General features: G+C 30.1%; 1 protein-coding gene across 1 annotated transcript in view; it reads right to left on the reverse strand.

Moving 5' to 3' along the window:
• Nucleotides 1–907: 907 nt before the first annotated feature.
• Nucleotides 908–19358, reverse strand: part of LOC132713461 (scavenger receptor cysteine-rich type 1 protein M130-like) — a gene marked incomplete at its 3' end in the record, with an annotated part of 31203 nt that continues 12752 nt past the window's right edge. Inside the window, exons 16-36 of the mRNA XM_060696070.1 lie at nt 19034–19184; nt 18607–18788; nt 18179–18329; nt 13923–14086; nt 13298–13454; nt 12473–12612; nt 11136–11283; nt 10495–10673; nt 9847–9997; nt 9333–9487; nt 6718–6862; nt 6235–6407; nt 5894–6044; nt 5448–5611; nt 5120–5264; nt 4413–4585; nt 3779–3926; nt 2374–2546; nt 1922–2075; nt 1442–1614; nt 908–1064 (exon numbers count right to left, since the gene is read on the reverse strand). Coding sequence (XP_060552053.1) covers nt 908–1064; nt 1442–1614; nt 1922–2075; nt 2374–2546; nt 3779–3926; nt 4413–4585; nt 5120–5264; nt 5448–5611; nt 5894–6044; nt 6235–6407; nt 6718–6862; nt 9333–9487; nt 9847–9997; nt 10495–10673; nt 11136–11283; nt 12473–12612; nt 13298–13454; nt 13923–14086; nt 18179–18329; nt 18607–18788; nt 19034–19184 — 3334 coding nt within the window. The remainder of the gene's footprint in view (nt 1065–1441; nt 1615–1921; nt 2076–2373; nt 2547–3778; nt 3927–4412; nt 4586–5119; nt 5265–5447; nt 5612–5893; nt 6045–6234; nt 6408–6717; nt 6863–9332; nt 9488–9846; nt 9998–10494; nt 10674–11135; nt 11284–12472; nt 12613–13297; nt 13455–13922; nt 14087–18178; nt 18330–18606; nt 18789–19033; nt 19185–19358) is intronic.

A 19358-nucleotide genomic window follows, 5' to 3' on the forward strand; every position in this document is an offset into this window, starting at 1 on the left:
CCCCGTACATTTGTTTTTCTTTGTAATTATAAAATCAGAAGGACGTACTGAAAATAAGTATTCTTTTTACAATGTAAACTTTGTATGTTACCTTCTATTAATAAAGATTTTATTATTATGATATATTTTAGTAATAGTAAGGCACTCTTTTAACCAGGAATATCATATGTAGATAACTACGCATCTGAGGACTATTAAAATGCCAAATCATATTATTTGTATAACCTCAAAATGTTTTTGCTTTTGGTGTGTACTTTAACAGGATTGGCCTTTATAGCTGAACAATCATTTGTTCAACATTATTTTTTTTGTAACGTTTTGATAATTAAGTATATTGTATGGCAGACACAATAATACTTTGTTTACATTTACCTATTTTTGTGACAGATTATAATATACTGCACACTTCTTTCTCCACGTGCTTACAGTCTAATTTGCTCTTAGTCTATTATCATTCTCTATTATTTAAAACGGGAAAACTCGTTTATAAGCATTATGGTATTTGAATCAGATGTTTCAATGTATAACTAGTTAAATTAATGTTAATCTTTATTCAAAAAATATTTTGATACTGAATGACCATAATCTTATACTTCATTTTTGATAACTATAAAGAATAATATAGCAGAAGCAACAAAAGCAAAGCAATGAGTATTTTGAAGGCTTATATTAGTTGCGCATGTTTATGGGCAGTATGCAAGTTAACATTCATGCACCCTAGCACCGGTTAATGGTGAATGTTTAATAAGAAAACATCCGCAGATTTGTTAATACTCAGAGTTGATCATGAACTTAAATGTAGCAAGTTTGAAAATTGTTCTCCATAACCTGGCTGACAGAATATTTATGATAAAAAATTATATATTTTATTCCTTCAAATTATCAAAACATTGTACAAAATGCTTACCTATGAGTATCACTTAACAAAGGTGACAATTTGCATACTGCTTTTGCATCTTCTTGTGTGAATCCATCATAGCAAACAGAGTTCCAAGATTTATTTATATAAATTTCAACTATTCCATCGAAATCAGTCCATCCTCCACGAAGGCGCACTGGCGTGTCTGATAGAAAAAAGATGAGTCAAAATATGATAAAATATCTAAATAATTGCATGACATTAATCGCCATTACAATTTTGTCAAAAACATCTTAAGAAAAATAAGGAAAATTTGTATTGCATTATATTTCATTATTTAACACACGTACTTAATTATATGATGTTAAACAAAATACTAATTATCTCTGCAAAACAATAAAAATTATTGCAAAATACTTCGGATGTTTGTGCGCATTTTTTGTTGTAATCACACGTGCGTTTAAAATTATTCAATTTAGAACAATTAAATAATCAACAGTCACCATGGTAAAGGAAAAGTAATGATAAAACATAGCATTTTATTCCATTAAATCATCTAATGATTTATATTAACATATTTACTGCAAAGAACAGAGACGTCATTCTCATGTGTACAGAACTCATGCGGTTCGGCCCATCGATAGGGTGTGTCACAATATGATATGTCACTTTCATTTCCCGTGCACTTCAAGTTCGAGACAAAGATGTCCCCTTTTCCTTTTCCATAAAATGCGTTGTTCTTGAAACCAACGCTCCTAGATAAAATAAAACGATATTAAACTTTTGAAGCATAATTTAAGGAAAAAATGAACCTTGTTGTTAAAAAAAGAGAAATATGGTTTAAGACAATGCACACACGAGGTCTTCCTTTCAAGTCAAGTCGGAAAGTTGCAAAAAGACCTCTACTGTCTTAGTGCGACGTAAAAACCCCAACCAAATAGAAAAAAATGAAAATCATTCAATTTAAAATTTATAGATTCATAAACTTACACAAAATTATATTTCTCTTATTATCTGATGCATCACGTATTTTAAATACTTATCTTGGCGACAAAAACTTACATGGTATTAAATCCTAGACTCCTGCAGACCACTATAGCATCGTCTACATCGAAATCTCTGTCGCATACTGATCCATAATGTTGTTTGTATTCAACTTCAAGACGACCAGTATAATTACTTGTCCCGTTTAACAGTTTAATTGGAGTATCTGGCCCTATACGGTAAATTAGATTTATTGTATGTACTAACTACTTTACTACGAAAATACTTTAAAGCTGTTTAATTTTGTACCGTTCGCTATTACATCTTTACCTTTTTATTATTTGACTACAAGACTTGTATTTACAAATGTATTGTATTTAAAGAATTCTTGCAAACTGTCTTGAGAAAGCTGTTAATGAAAATAAAAATGAACGTATTCATTTTTATCAGATTTAATCTGGTACAAAAAATGACTTATTTAGTTTTGACACAATTTTAGATATATCAAGAAATGTTGTTTATGTACGTACTACAATTAACACCAGCATTTCTGTTGTAATATGGGCATAGAGAGGTGTTCAATTTCCAAGGATATGATCCGCACTCATCTAAGTCACGTTCTCCTCCGGTGCAGTTAAGATCATTTACAATAAAATTACTACTCTGATAGCCAAATCGAGAGTTCTTGAAAATATCTATATTCCTGAATTGTAGATTTAGACAACATAGATTTCTACTTGTTGTTGTTATGCTAACACAAATCATACCAACTAACCACGATGAAAATGTAAAAGAATCATCGAAGCAACTGCAATATTAATTTAATATATGTTGCCTTTGTTGTATGATGTTACAAGTTTACTTATTGATTTAATTTTAAAGCATTAACGAATGTATTTTAATAATTATATATTAATAGCGTAAAATACAGAAAGATATAGCGTGGAGTAAATCAATTTCATAAAAATACATGTAAAACTGGTACATTTATTGAAATACAACAACATGCACTACTTTGTTTGCTCATTTATTTGTATTGCATAACTTGATGACATTCATTTAATCTTCAAGGGAAGTACGACTTCTAATTTATATTGCCCTATTCAAAAGGCTTGTATTTTATTACTTCAATGTGTTTAGTAAATACAATTTAAAAAGAAAATCATGTACGATCATGTACGATCCTCAATGTCAGTATTCCGTTTCCCCCAGTAATAATGTACATGTATTTGCCATCAAAGCATTATAATAGTTTTTAAAAGTAACTGAGTTTGGACAGCTGAATATTTAATTATCACTATATGGCGTCTTTAAACATATTATTTTATAACAATTTTAAGAACCAAGATATTCTAACCGCATTAGCGGTTTCTGCTTGATTGCAATTAAATTTCACCCTTTTAATACTGTATGAATGTCAGTGATTTATGCAGTATAAATAAATGAGCAAATACATTAGTGCATCTTGTTGTATTTCAATACACCAGTTTTACATGACTGTGTAGACTGGCATGCCAACATTGGGGGGTTTATGTGCTTTTTCTTTGATCTTTATGTGGCATTTTCCCCATAAACCAGTAAAATTACCACATAAACCAGTCGGTTTATGGGATTTCCCTTTTTTCACTAAAATTATGGACATACCATTGGATGTTCGCCCGGATGGATGGACGGAAAAGGGTAAATCTAAATGCCCCCCAAAGTTGGGGCACATTAAACCAGTGGATTACCCCGTATATCTGATTGCAAATCCAATGTCAATTGTAGAGCATGTAGAGTGTTGGTATAGACCAAAACTTTGTAAAGTTTCTACGAAACAACACAAGACTTTCCTTCACCGTATAATGTGGAATGTATTTTATAATTTATTCATGTAAAGTTGTGAACAATTTATCTAAAACGAAGTCATCTTTAAGTAATTAAATGAACGCTTACTTTTCCTGCAATCCAATTTCCCTACAAACAACCTCAGCGTCTTTAGAATCAAAATTTCCGTCACATACTGAACCCCAAATTCCCAAATATTGAAACTTGATATTTCCAATATAATCGTTTACACCTCCAACCAAACGCACTCTGTCATCTAAGCGTAAATCATAGAAGAATAAGCTTACATTACAATTATTTTTTGTCAGGATGACCATACACAATAAGTAATTTTGTCTTTGCAGCGTACAAGGTTTTTGATATTTGACTGTATAAAATGTAAAAACAGTCGGATTGATTTTCATTTTACTTCTGATCTTCTTGTCCCATTTTGCAAGTTAAGTTATATTTAAGTTTGCGCATATTTTTTAAAGAATGCTATTAAATGCAATTCCTCTAAAGATATTATATACCGGCTTGCCTCCTTTTAATTGGAACAATAATGCTTTCTTTTAATAGTGCTGTCAACATTCCTTTTGTATAACAGTCATGACACAATTTAACAAGAAATTGAATAATAATGGCAAATGATAACTAGAACCTTTCGTGATGAGTAAATCATAATAATAGTGTTATTTTTCAAACCACTAAATTATAAAACATATGTTCATATGATAAAGAAAATATGAAAATTTGAATATACTTGAACATTTAACTGTTGCCTTTCTCTGGTCATCACCATTGCAAGATGCTCCACCAGAAAACCACGAGTATGAGACTGATTCGCATTCAGATATATCATTTTCCGATCCAGAGCACGACAGACTTCTAACCAGCACATCTGATTTATTTGTTAAAACTGGGTCACCCTTTTCCCTGAAGTTTTATAAATTGAAATGTATAAAGAAATATAATAATATTCACATTTGTAAATGATATGTAAATATGTAAAATGACATATTATTTCTTCAAATTTCATTGAAAAATGGCAGAAACAACCCAGTAATGCAATTGAAAAAATATCCAATTTTTCTCTAAAAACCAACTAGATTTATTACAGTCTATGGACCTAACACTAATTTCATGGATATTTAGTTGGATATTTAGTTAAAAAAATTCTTATTTCAAACATGTGCATGTTGGCATTAGCTTTCTGGTGTTTCACTTTTTTGTAGAATATTCTAGAACATTTAGTAAGGTTTCGTTTAAAAGTAAGTGTTTGATAAACATTTGATCATAGAAAGAATAGGTAATCTTGATGCTAAAATTCACTTAAAATGATTTAAGAAAATTTTAACAAACATCAAGTAACTTAGATGTTAGCAAATACAGTTTATATAACAATAGCAATACGACAAAAATATAAGCGATTTTTCTTTTATGAGTTATACAATAACTTTACAAACTTACCCAACTTTGAAGCCAAGCATATTACATATAACACTGGCATCTTTCGTGTCAAAGTTTTCATTACAAATTGTACCCCATTGTCCATTATAGTTAAATTCCGGTAATCCAGATTTGTTATCTTTCAATCGCACAGGTGTATGTGGACCTTCAATGTTAAACATAGAAGAAACAAACATAAAACGTGGAATGGCATTAGGCAACTTCTTTTATAGTTAATAGTTAAAATTTATATTTTAATATTATGTGATAACATAATTATGTACATTTTATTAATAAATGTAATTCAAAAAAGTATGTGAACAAATAGGAAAATAAGAAAATAACTTACGACAATTGACAGCAACTGCTCTGTTAGACATGGTACAGTTAGTTGTTATTGACCATGGAGATGACTTACATTCTTGTAAATCTGTTTCGTCACCTGAGCAGCTAAGACCAACGATTGGGTAGTATGAAGAGCCATATTTGTTTCCATAATAGACTGATGCGTTTCTATGTAAAAAGGAAATATATCAAACCTTGTCACTTTAAGGACGAAGGGTATTTTCAACGACAAAAGACAAAAAAAACTTATCTGCTTATTAGTTTTCATTTTGAATCATTTTTAAACTATCAAATATGATTTACATTGAATAAACGCGGGTGAATTGTTAGATAGGCATCTTATACTATACAATAAATGCAAAGAGCGTTTAGAAGTAAAACATGCTATTGATTAAAAATGGATTTCATAAAACACCAAATTTAAGTGTCGGTTGCATGGGTAGCAAATACCTGTATGTTTCTTTACCAATTGACTTGCAGATGACATCAGCATTTTCTATTGTAAAATGATCACCACATATTCCCCGGTAACTGTCTCTATATCTTACTCGAACGCGTCCGACATTAGGATTCGATCCTCCCTCTAGATAGACAGGTGTATCTAGAAATTAGAAATAATATAATTCTTAACCTCTTATAATAACTTTCAGAAGTTTATAAAATTTTAATACGTATAAAAAGATGAGTTAAAATTGTCTAACAGTTTTAAAGATTTCTTTAAATGCAAACATTATTATTGAAAAAAAAACACGTAAATTTAGATAGATAGATAGATCAGACAAATTTGTTACTGCATTCGATCTCAAGGGGTTCACTGTAAGGACAGTTCCAGTTATATGATGAGCATTCAGATACGTCATCTTCTAACCGGTAGTAATCACAAGTTAAATCAGATGCATAAAAACGTGTCGAATTCCATGTCTTATTACTGTAGGCTTGTTTTCTACTATGGCGGATGGCACCCCTGAAACGCACGATTGATAAAATATAGCTAAAAGGGGCAACAGATTTCTGATATTACTGATTAATTTCCTAATATTTGAAGTTAAAGATTATGACAAAATGCATACTGAATCAATTAGCAATGCCATTTTTGAATGTTACTAAAATCTGCTTTAGAAGAGATATCCTGTTATGTTTCAAATTCAAGACTTAACTAGATAAGATAATTTCAAAATTTGCTTGTAACATATAAGGGACGGTATAAGGGACGGTGGCATAATAATATCCGATTTTTTAAAAACTCTGTAGTCTGCATACATTTGTATACTTACATGTAATTAAAACCTAACATCCGGCACAGCGCTGTAATTGTATTGGCATTCGTTGTATCACAAATGGGACCCCATGTGCCATTAAGTGAGATTTCTGGACGACCTCTATATTTTGTTGGCCCATCCACTAGTCTGAACGGGATTCCTTTTTTTTAAAATAAAATCATCAGAATATTAGTTATAAATATATAAGTTATATTCTTTTCAAATTCTTTACAAATATCGTCTGATCATTCGGCTGCGGCGACTATCACATTAGCCAGATGAGTTAGTTCATATACTTAGATATACACCTAAATATTCCTACAATAAATGTTAAACTTTAATATCAATGTATTAATTAAAATTCTCCATTTGGTTAATTTTTAAAGTTGTCCAATTTTCTTTTTCACGCAAAAAATCCAAATAAGCGGATAGAAAGCGCAGAAGTTGTTTTCCTTTTCTTCGCATTCTATTCTATAAAGCGTGTAAATGATCAAAAAAAAGCAAGGTAAAACGCCTTTTTATTTGATACTTGTATTTTTGACAACAAGAACGCTCTTATTTACACCATGCTGTTTTACGTAACCTTGTGTTCGATTGGTCGGCTAGTACTCTATACATGTATACCGTAAGAACCATGAACTATAGACCCGTGTCTAAATAAATCGCAATGCTTTACAAGTAGAGATTTTGATGCTAAAGCATCAAGTCGACGGATAGAAAAATGATTGCATTATCATGATTAATAAAAAAATATCAGTTTAATAAATGGTTCAAGCATAAAGAAAAGAGGAACAATATGTAGAGTAACTGTTAATTTACAATAAAACATCATATTTGAAGCAAACTTGCTAAGCAATATTGTCAAGTAAGTGCTATCATTGTTAATTAAGCAAGTATTGTTTGGCAATATTTACCTGAGACTCATTAATTGTCTGGAAGTGTTTTGTTAGTTTACGTAACTTATTATGATTAATGTAAAAGATTTTATTCATAGCAAAGATCTCGATATTAAATCAGTTAATATTGCTTGATGGCCTAATGGTAAATTACCATGACGAAGTTGTGACATAGTAGGCCAGGTTCGAATCTTTGAAATTGTTTTGTAGTTTTCATAAAAATACTTTATATTATTTCTTTTAACTTTATGAAACATAAGTAAATAAATCGTGTGTTTCATTTCTAGCATTTTGTTATTTCATAGTTTTGATTAATTGTGTTAGGCAAGTGATATGCTTGTAATTCTACTTGTAATTCTACCTTATACATATACCGTTAAACCAGACATTGTATACTTCAGATTCCGATAATTACCGCCAAATAATTAACGGTCATCGAATATTTGCGAAGTGACTCTGAAAATATATGTTTTAATTATTGCATGAAACAATGCAATTCTACCGTAAAAGTGGTGTCTGCATAAAAATATTCTTATGTGCTATCGAAAAAATATATAATTCAGTTGAAATCATTATTACTGTTGTTACATACTATATAGTTAACGTTTAATTGCTTTTCAGTGCGATATAAATCAACAAAAATTTTATTAGTTTTCTCTTTATGTATCTAATACGATTCCAGATCCCTACCGTAATACCGTTTTGGAAACCTGCGCGACGGAATTCAACGGAATTTAACGAAGACGGCGATAACCACTATTTATTTCAATAAATGTGCCTCTTTAACATAAATCTTTTAATTGTGATGTTCAACCTAAACTACACTATAGAACGTTCTTGTCAGAAAGTGAACAGAAAGGTCTAAGTTAAACCCTTACTAAGAAAAATGAAAAGGTTTTGAAAAATTATTTTCTTTTATGTATAAGTTATGAGTATATAGACCTTTCTAATGATATAACATATGAAAATGATTGATGAAAAATAACTTTGTAAAAAATTATACAAAATTACTATAATTTGCATCTTATCAGCCGTCATACCTTTTGCCAACTATTCACAAGTTACTTGCAGTTCTTATCAGCAATGTGTTACTATTCATAGACTTTATAACAATAACATACAACGTGTAGTCACGTGATTCTTAGAAAAGAACTGGGAGAATTTGCTTATAATTAGATAAAATAATGAAATATGATAGGTCTCATAAGATAAAAAGAACCAAATAACCAAAAAAGTGTCATTTTAAATATCATTCATGGTTTATCTGTCATAAAATAGCAATGCTTGACACTTAAAAAAAGGTTAAAGTAACCCAAAATTCAATGACTGATCCACAGGGATACATTATTAATTCATTTTATGAAAATTGTAATTAAAAATTATTGCTTTTTAAGATGTCAATATTAGTATATATTCCATTTTATTGAACAACGTTATTTTATGTTTGAATTTTTAAGATTATAAAAAATAATCGTGTCCTTAATTGTTCAATAATAGATTTGCTTTCATTTTTAGATTTAAGGCCTTCTCCTACCATAGATATAATATTAAACTGTAACAAATATAGTCGCCGGTTTCTACCGGCGACCTATAATATAGCTGGTCTTGATAAAATATCATCATGTTGATATGATGGCACGTTTTCTTGACTACAAATAGCAACACGGGAAAATTGGCAGTGGTATAGTTATAGTTGGTATATGATAAAAAGTAAAGTATTTATTTCAGTCTTACTGCAGTCAATATAAACTGGATTGCCCATAGCACAGTCAGATTCACTTATGGCATTTAAACACTCTGATATATCTACTTCGCTTCCACTGCACTGGAAATTGCCATTTACGTAACGTGCATAATCCTCGGCATTTTCGTCATGATAAATGACATCCCTTTTGAATAAGAGAAAACAAGAAATAATAGCAAAAGGAAAACAATAAGTTATAACAACAGTTCTATAGTTAAACATTATCAAATATCCTTTGAGTAAAAAAGAAAGGCAAAATTACTTATAATAAGTTTTTAATATTGTTAGTTATTGTGTAAAAAATTGATGGTTTTTCAAAATCAACATTGACGGTTGGCAAATAGGATATTCATATGCTATCCGATTACAACATTTTCATGTATTTTCTCGTATAGTTTGAAAGATTCATATGCCGGACAATGAATTTGATTTCAGATAAATAACTAAATAGTTTGACATTTATGCTATCAGGTTGCAAATTTGTATCGGATAGTTCGCACTTACTTAACATATTTATGTCCAAGCATACGGCAGACCACAGTAGCAGCTTCTTTTGTAAAGTGTCTGCTACAAACAGGATACCATGTACCGTTCTGTTTGACTTCCATTCGTCCGTGCTGATATTTTGAGCCGTTGGCTAAGCGTATTGGTGTTTCTATTCAATATTCATGTTGACAGCGATTAGACAAAACAATGCCATAAGCGTTTTTATTCTCAATGTTATATACATTCATTTTTAATTATAACATAAATGTTCACAAAATTTAAAATACAAAATATAAGCACATTATAAAATACCTTATCTGACCTATAATGTATCGAAATAAATGATTGTTTATCGATGAAATTGGGTCAAACAAGCTAATTATTTGCGCTTTCCCTAGTGGTTAAGGTCTCCGACTTCCAACCATTTGCATATTACCCATGTGGTTTAAATTCCTTCAGGAACTGGATTCTTTATGCGAGGAAGCTCTCGAGCTATCTTACGGTAGATGCCTCTCGAGACTGAAATAATGCACGAATAGGCACATGAGATCTACCTTCACCAATGCAGCTAAGAAAATAGCACTTCGGCGTGTTTTAAATCCAACAAAACTAAATAAGTAAATAAGATTGATAACAGAAACATCATTACTGAAAACACAAACTTACGACAGTTTACTCCAGATTGTGGATACACACAATTATTGCTATACGAACCCCAAATACTATTTTTACAATTTATAACATCAGACTCATCTCCTTCGCAATCTAGACGGTATATAATACTGTTTGAGCAATAAGAGTTTGACTTAATTCCTAATTCTGTGACGTCTTGCACCTCAGGAAACCTACAAATTGAAATTTTATACCACAAAATAAGAATAACATATATTTGTTTAAAATATAAATTTATAAAAGAATTTGTTGGTGTATAAATGTCTACGTAATATATATATATATTTGAAAAATTGAACAACAACTTATTGATACGGCTTGATAGCAGACCAATACTGATAATTATTATGTTTTATTTACAAAATTCTAATTATTCATGTTTTTAGTATCTTAATGTATTTTTTTGGTTAAAATTTCGAAGTAGATCTTTTTACATCACGGCACTTCCTTAGTAATGGAATACGCACTTTGTACATTCGCACTATGTGTCTGGGCAAAGAAAGCGATACTGAAAAAAGTTAATTTTATTTCCACCGTGTACTTGAGAAACATTTAAATACTTAATTCAGTCGATTATGCATATCAAAGGGTCCCGTCCTAGACAAAAGCCTATGAAAAATTTTACATCATCAAACCTTGTAAAATTGTATCCTAACGTTCTGCAAACAACTTCAGCTGTTATGTCATTGTCAATATATGTAATTGCTCTATATGCGTCTCGAATGTAAACAGAAACAATACCCATGTATTTTGTTCTACCGTGCAATAATTTCACCTCGGTATCTGAAATTCAAGTTCAATAATAATCTTCGCCTCGGGTAACAGTATTTTCCTCGGGTTGATATTTTTACTGTTACCCACAAACCCATGTGTTATTTATATAATGTCAAACTGGAACATGCAGACGATTTAAGCATGCAACAAAGGATTATTTAACAATGTTATTCAGTGAAACGTTACAGATATGGTGGAAAGACATAGGATATAATCGTTATTTTGTCAAAAACCATGCAAAGAATATTCTGGAAACAGAAGGATCAGATTTCACAGATCATAACCGTATAAATGGGTTAGTGTTTTGTTTTCTAAATAAAACCTAGCTTACTGTATGTTTATGACTTGTAGATATCATCACTTACTTAAAGAATAAAAGAAAAAGAAAACGTCTCAAGTAGGCCTTATGTACACATAAAACTTAAAATGTAAGGACAGATTAGTTATTGTTACTCTTGGTTTATTTTTGTTACAGTTAGTTGACAATTTCAGATCATCACAGTATTTTTGTTCGGGGTAATAAAATAAATAACACATGGGTATGTGAGTAACAGTAAAAATATCATCCCTCGTAAAAATACTGTTACGCCTCGGGTAACAGTATTTTCCTCGGGATGATATTTTTACTGTTACCCACGAATACATATGTTTTTTATATAATAACACACATATGACTCAGAAAACTTTTAATACAAAAATAAATGCTTTTCAACTGTCACTGAGACTTTATCCTTATGATCCCACAGTCATATACAGGAAATGGGCAATACACTAATATTCTTTCTTTCCCATGTTATTGGTTGAAAATGCATTTTTACCTGAAAAGGTACTATAATTTTGACTTTTGAGACTATAATCTCATTGTGACTTTCACATTTAACCCTGATCACAATGAGAATAATTATACTGAAAACACGAAGTGGGCGAACGATCTGATGTTTTGCACATACATTATTGGTTTAGACCTGAATCAAATAGAACGTTTATCTGGAAAAATTATTTCCAGTCCCGTCATGTCAAAAATACTCAATTGAGCTCCTTGAATGTTGGGGCGTGAAAATAATATTTAAATTTCACCAGCAGATGTCTTTATAAGATGGTGGTCATGGAATATCGATATTCAATGTAATACTATTCCATGGTCCAAAAATAAAAGATTGTGTTGACCGAAATAAGGTTTTGTTTTTCAGGTTCTTACCACATGCTACTCCAAGAGTCATATTAGTTGTGCATGTACCATTTATTATCAAACAACGTCCAATATCTAATTCACTGCCTTGACATTTTATGTTTAATTGGCTTCCTTCGTCTCCAAATTCTTTATGCACTGTTATCATACTGGATGAGAAAAATCGAAAATAGTATTATGAATCGCTGATTTCCAAATGGATCGCTGATACAGTCCATTCCTGTCATAATTTAGAATCAGTATACACAAGTATATTGTAATTGTACAATATCTTTCTTTACTATATACTATTTAAATATAATACATGACATAAAAATACTGCGTTCAGTTGCTTTTTTTTACCAAAGTTATATTCTATCTTTTATAGTATCTGGAAAGAAGTTATTAATTTTTACATAACTTTTATGGTAAAAAGAAGACGTATTTAGCAATTTAGAATAAAAATCATATCAATTAGACCATTATTTTTTGTAAATGTTAACATCTTATTTGTGCAAACAAATTAAAGTTATCTATGCAATGTTTTATTTTTTATAACTTATTTGTTTTGGTTGTTTTATATGGCGACTTTCTAGCCTTACTGGTGGAGAATGACCTAAGGTGGCTTTCCGTGCATTATTTCAGGCACGAACGGGTACCTGAGTAGAACCACCGACGTTCCGTTGACTAGCTGTAAACCCTCCTCACATGAAAAATCCAAAGTTCCTCCAACAGCGGTAAGGTGAAAGTGGTTTGAAATCTACGTCCTTAACTCGGCCACGGACGCCTAACATGAATTTATTTCTCCCAATACGTATAAAGGATGAATTATTTTTCTCAAGACGTACAACATACCCAGTGCTTAAACCTTTTGTTCTGCAGACAACTCGTGCATTATCCCTGTCTAGCATTTTGTTTCCTGTATAACATATATTATTCCAACCGTCAGATTTTAGAACATCTGCACGTCCCGACAAAGAGTTCTGACCATTTTCCAACTTAATTGGTGTATCTGGAACAAAATGGAACATTTTTCCATCTGATAAAAACCGCTAAAATAAAAAACTAAAAATATACAATTGATATTTGCTCTTTTCTTTGCCAATTTGTATAAGATGTACTATTTTGGTAAATGTACTTTTTTAATGATATAATTAACATAGCAGCAAACTCTGTCAAAACATGCATTTGTATATTTATAATTCTACACATAAAAAAAATAACGGACTTAATGCAATCTGTCAAAATATCTTAAAATATACACATTAAATATTTATGCCTATTTCAAAATGATCAAAATCTATATAGATTTTATAATAGTAAATACTAAATATTAAGTAATATTGATTTTACTTGTTTACAATTCCAATACTTGTTAACCAAATACTGACAAAGGCATTTAAAAAAATTGATATTCGATATAAAAAATAACAAACAAACCAAACATATGAACCAAAAATAGACGTTCCTAAATACATACTACAGTTTATAGCCACAGCTTCGTTTTCTGAGCAATTTGTTTGACCCCAAGGACGAGAATTGCATTCCTGAATATCTGTTTCGTTTCCTGTACAATCTAGTCCGTTAACTGTTACAGGTGTAGGTGAATAAAAAGTATGCATATCGTTTTCCCATAGGAACATGCTGAAAATGAAGTTGTACAATATAAAACGAAATATATATAATATTATTATGTATCAGAACAAATATTTAGTCTAAATGTAATTTTTAATTGAAAAGAGATAAATAAGTTAAAAAAATGCAAAATACCACACACAAAATGTTCAATATCATTGAAAATTAGTTTTTGTTAATTTAACCAAAACTTCTTAACACTGTAACCTCAGTTTGAAAATCTTATTTCCTACTTAAAGATCATGTATGTTTTGTGATTGATATTGTTGCTGTGTGTATACCACACTTGCAAAAAATATATATATGTATATAATTATGCAAATAAAACATTTTTCAAACATCGAAGAATATGTAAAATGTGTACTGCAAATATTTGTGCACATTATATGTAATCAATAAATTACATGCATTCATTTCTTTTTGGAAAATTTGACTTAGAATTTATAAAAAATAAATTTCTAATTACCTCCCTTTATTTACATGAAATGTTAAATTGGGTAATATCTTTCAAATTTTAATTTGAGCATCATATTTATAAAAAAAAATGAAAAAAAATTGTAACAGGATCTTTAAATTCCAAATTTTATATACATAATATTATACGTTTATGCAGAGTTAGAAATAATAAAATAAACAGAGACAAACGTTAAATAAATCCTTTACTTTAAGGCAAAGGTTAATATTTAAAATTCATAATTGAAGCAAGAAAATCAAGTCGAAAGTTTCTAAATAAAACCATAATAAGGCATAAGTATGGAGATATGAACAACATTATGACATATTGGATGTAATTATCTTGATATGCCGAATCTTAGATTCCTATATCGAAAATATCCATAATTTTGTCATCTCTTTTGATATTTGAAATACTGTCAAATTTAAGTTTTGCTGATTATCTTGCGCGAACGGTATATCATTTTTTTGCCGACACAAGCGTCATTGATGTTTGCATGGCAAGACCAAACATCAGACCACAACTATGCCTCTGTTATAGTCTTCTACAGCTTTTCTTGTAATTTTGCCTGATTTATCTTTTCACTGTCTTGATCTTTTAAACAAAACAGTAAACTGTTTCAAATAGTATTTCAGTAAGATTAGATGTCTAAATTTAATATTTACATATTACTTCAACCTGTGATATATTTTCTTTAATTAGCTATATCATTTTTGTTAAATCAGCCTCTAATTTCATAAGCTCTATCAAAACTAGAGCAAATTCACTCTACACAATTTTAGGTCAGATGTATTGTTGAATCGACATTTTCCCATTGTTGGTAGGCATTAAAACGAATAACATTTTAACCAATAGATCCTGTCTGAAGCGATTGAACGCGTAGCATTGCTCCTATTGCTACTAGTTACTTTGTCTTTCTTATACATTCGTTGTCTGATTGTTAGGGTCGTTTTGTTGTTGGTGTAAGCACTTTTTCATTTTGTTATAATTGCAAAACGTAGTTTCTGATGCAAAATATGTTATTTTTTCTTGCTGTTGGGTTAAAGGGATTTAAAATGAGTAAAGGATGCATTTGTTTATTACTTTTAATTTTCAGAATAGTGATTTATTGACTTTGTTTCATCATACTAAGTACACAGCACTTGAAAAATGTAAAAGGTCAATATAAATTTTACGAAATTAATAAAAACGTCATTTAAAAGAATGAGAAGACATTTAAGTAACAACGTGTTTTCATTTTCAAGAAAAATGTTAGCATTTAAAACTGGGTGTAATCTTAAAATTGACTTCTAATTACTTTTCTAAAATTGTAACCCTGTTGCGATCCTTAATATATTTTTCGGTAAATGAATGATTTTACTTCATTTATTGAAATACTTCTATATGAAAACACGACATGTTTACATTTGGGGTATCTAAAATAGATGTCATGATGACATGTTTTTGGAGATTGACCCGCTAATTAAAGCGTGTTCTTACATATAATAATACTTTTTGTTTTTCTCAAGCCTGCGGTTAAAAAGGTCTTATTGCTTAACCTAATATATGCTCAATTCGGACTAATATTGTCTGGTTTTAGGGTCTTGACTCATAACACAAGAAAATGTGACTAGAATGTTAACGAATTAAATGTTGACAGACGACGGACATTCAAGGATCCTTTAACTTACCCTTAGCCAACTCAGGTGAGCTTAGAAATGTCGAATTTAGTTAAATATAGACCCTAGATGTTGATGATTCTCGAATTTTTGATAAAAAATTGAATGCAGAAGTTGTGTGGATAGAAATTAGATAAGGAAGTGAATGGTTCAAAGTCAAGTTCTGAGAAGCTAGCTGTAAGAAAGAATATTTTTCAAAGTATATATATATAATATATATATATATATATATATATATATATATATATATATATATATATATATATATATATATATATATATATATATATATATACATTTAATATTAATATACTTAATATTTTGACAATGACTTTTTGTATTAATGGACGGATTTGACTAATACTATGCCAAACTAACACCTACCATAAAGATGCCATGTTGCGCAAATCAGGTTTAACCTTGACCTTGCAATCGTCTTCCCAGTTAGACTAAATCAATGAATTGTAATGTAATAGCCATTATTTGCTATCAACAGACTAATTTGACCAACAGCCACCTTAGAAAAATCCACAAGTGGGACAAAGCATATGACATTGACTTTTATATGACATTAACCTTTAAAGTCAAATTATTGAATTCACATAAACATTGGTCAAATATGTGTAGTTGATGTACGGATTTTATTCACATGTTACAAATTGTATATTAAAATCTATATGCATTGATAATGGTAAATTTAATGTTATTTGATTCTGTTCTTTTTATTTAAGTACACAGATTGGACTGGCGATCAAGTTATTATTTTGGCGAGTTTTCACTTTAAATTAAAAAGATTTCTAACATCTATACGGTACGGGATTATAAATCAATTACTCGATATTATGAAAAAAGTACTTACAACATTTTTATCAACAAGTAATTACGTTTTGCCATGGTAAGCAAAACTTTAATTTAAAACATATGTACAAGGTTAAATCCTGGTCTATAAATTTGAAAACGTTGAAGCCCTGGTTTTATTTGGATCTTTAGTAATATACAGCAGTCTTTTTTGTTTCAGCGGAAACTCAAATTAAGTTTAATAAAGAAGGGGGAATACTGACTTGATGATGACTGTCCGGTCATTACATTACACGCGTTTGGCTTGCGCCCGTTCATCATAGATTTACTTCAGTATAAATCTCAAACATTTGATGGTAAACACCTCATATAAGATAACATTTCATTAAGAACAAGTGCAGATCACATATAGGCAAACTGAAGTGACTAAGAACCATAACCCTCTTTTGCATAATTTTAGAATAATTGCCCTTTATATTTCTTTATTTCTTATTGCCAAGTAGATAACTTAAAAAAAGTATCGATTATCTTATTCCTGAGTAAAAGATTACAATTTCAAATAAAGTCAATGAATATATTAATTGTATAGTAGATTGGTCATATCATGTACACAAATGGCGTGCCCGAAAATGTGATTCCTAAATCTACAGACATAAACATAATAAAATTCGTTTAATTTAACTAAGGTGCATTCTATGAGTTCTCTTTAGGTTGTCTATAACGGCTTTCATTCTTTATAAAGCTTTTCTCGCAAACCTACAAAATTGTTAGTGGTTCTTTGGTTATCGTCTCAATTGAAGGTTTTACATTAAAAATAAGAATCTATAAACTTTATTTAATGTTGAAATATATTCTGTACATTCTAGAAGCTATACATAACAATAAAATCACTATTTTGTGACCAAAATATCTATTTCTTTTTCCTCCTCTCTTGCAATCCCCTCGCGTGATGTGAAAAATTAATACAGTTCAAGCTTTCAAATTTTACGTAAGTGTATGTTTAGCTTCAACAAGGATTATTTAATTATCATTTCATGTGTTAAATATCTTACTTTTGGACATTTTCGTTCTGAAGTCTACTATTATGAATTTTGAGGCGGGAAAATCATTCTTTCTTTATAAACTAAAAGATATCAAAATAACAAATTAGACACAAATTTTATAAATTCATTTCTTTTATCATTTACTTACTCTGTGAAGTTATAACCAAGCATTGCGCAGAGAACTTTGACGTTTTCGTTCGAAAAGCTTTCGCTGCAAACACTACCTTTAATTCTGTTATGTTCAATTTTGACCCTACCACTATATTCTGTACGACCATCAACTAAATTAACTGTTGTCACTGGATGATAAAGAAAATGGTTTAAGGCATTTCATTTCTATTTTGATCAACAATATTGCACCATGCTAAGTATACATCACATAAAATATGGAACAATTATTGATTTTGTACACATCAAACTTGTTTCTTTTATTATTCATTATAATATCACATTGAAACTTTAGAATGTGTATCATTAAATTCACCGTTAGTATATAGTTATATAAAAACTTAATATTTGCGTCAACACAAGTTACAATTTAACTGTTAATAAGTACAAAAAAGAGATAAAACTTACAACACTTAACACCGACACTCTGGTAGCTACCCGAATACGGACAATTTTCATAACCGGTGTCCCAATCATCTGACTGGCAGAGTGAAATATCAGATTCATTACCGTTACATGCAAGATTCCGTATCATAACTTGGTATGGTGTATATTCTCCATCAAACTTGTCAATCACGATCGTAACATCCCTAAAATAACATGATAAAACCAATAAGCGTATTGGGCTTATGGTTTTGTTGTAAATTGGTTAACTCCGTCATGCTTGGAAAAACGTGATATGAACCATTTCTTGAATTCTTAATACGTTTATGATAAGTTGGAGTCTTTAAACATTAATGATTAATCTGAAGGAATAAATGCATGCAGCTTTAATACCATTTCATGGGTTTATAAAACTGAATATAACCTGTTGGGGAGAAATGAAAATATTTACGTTGAAAAATTATATCCAGCTGTTTGGCATACCACTTTAGCATCAGCTAAGGTAAACCCTTTTTCACAAACTGTACCCCATTTATTTTTGTAGAATACTTCTACGCGTCCAGAATAGGGAACGTCACCATTGACCAAACGGAGCGGGGTTTCTGAAATATGTATTGAATATATAGCTAATGAATTTAAAAGTACATTTTCAGGTATCAACCAGTGTCAGTCAATAATAGCAGTTGTAGTATTACAAGGTTTATACGTATATTACCTAAGCATATCTTACAATACCCATTTGGTACAATCAATGGGCATGCTCTGGAGTGCGGGTA

This window comes from Ruditapes philippinarum, unplaced genomic scaffold (genome assembly GCF_026571515.1).
Source record: "Ruditapes philippinarum isolate M1 unplaced genomic scaffold, ASM2657151v2 ctg12381_1_1_1_1, whole genome shotgun sequence".
In the NCBI taxonomy this organism is placed as follows: domain Eukaryota; kingdom Metazoa; phylum Mollusca; class Bivalvia; order Venerida; family Veneridae; genus Ruditapes; species Ruditapes philippinarum.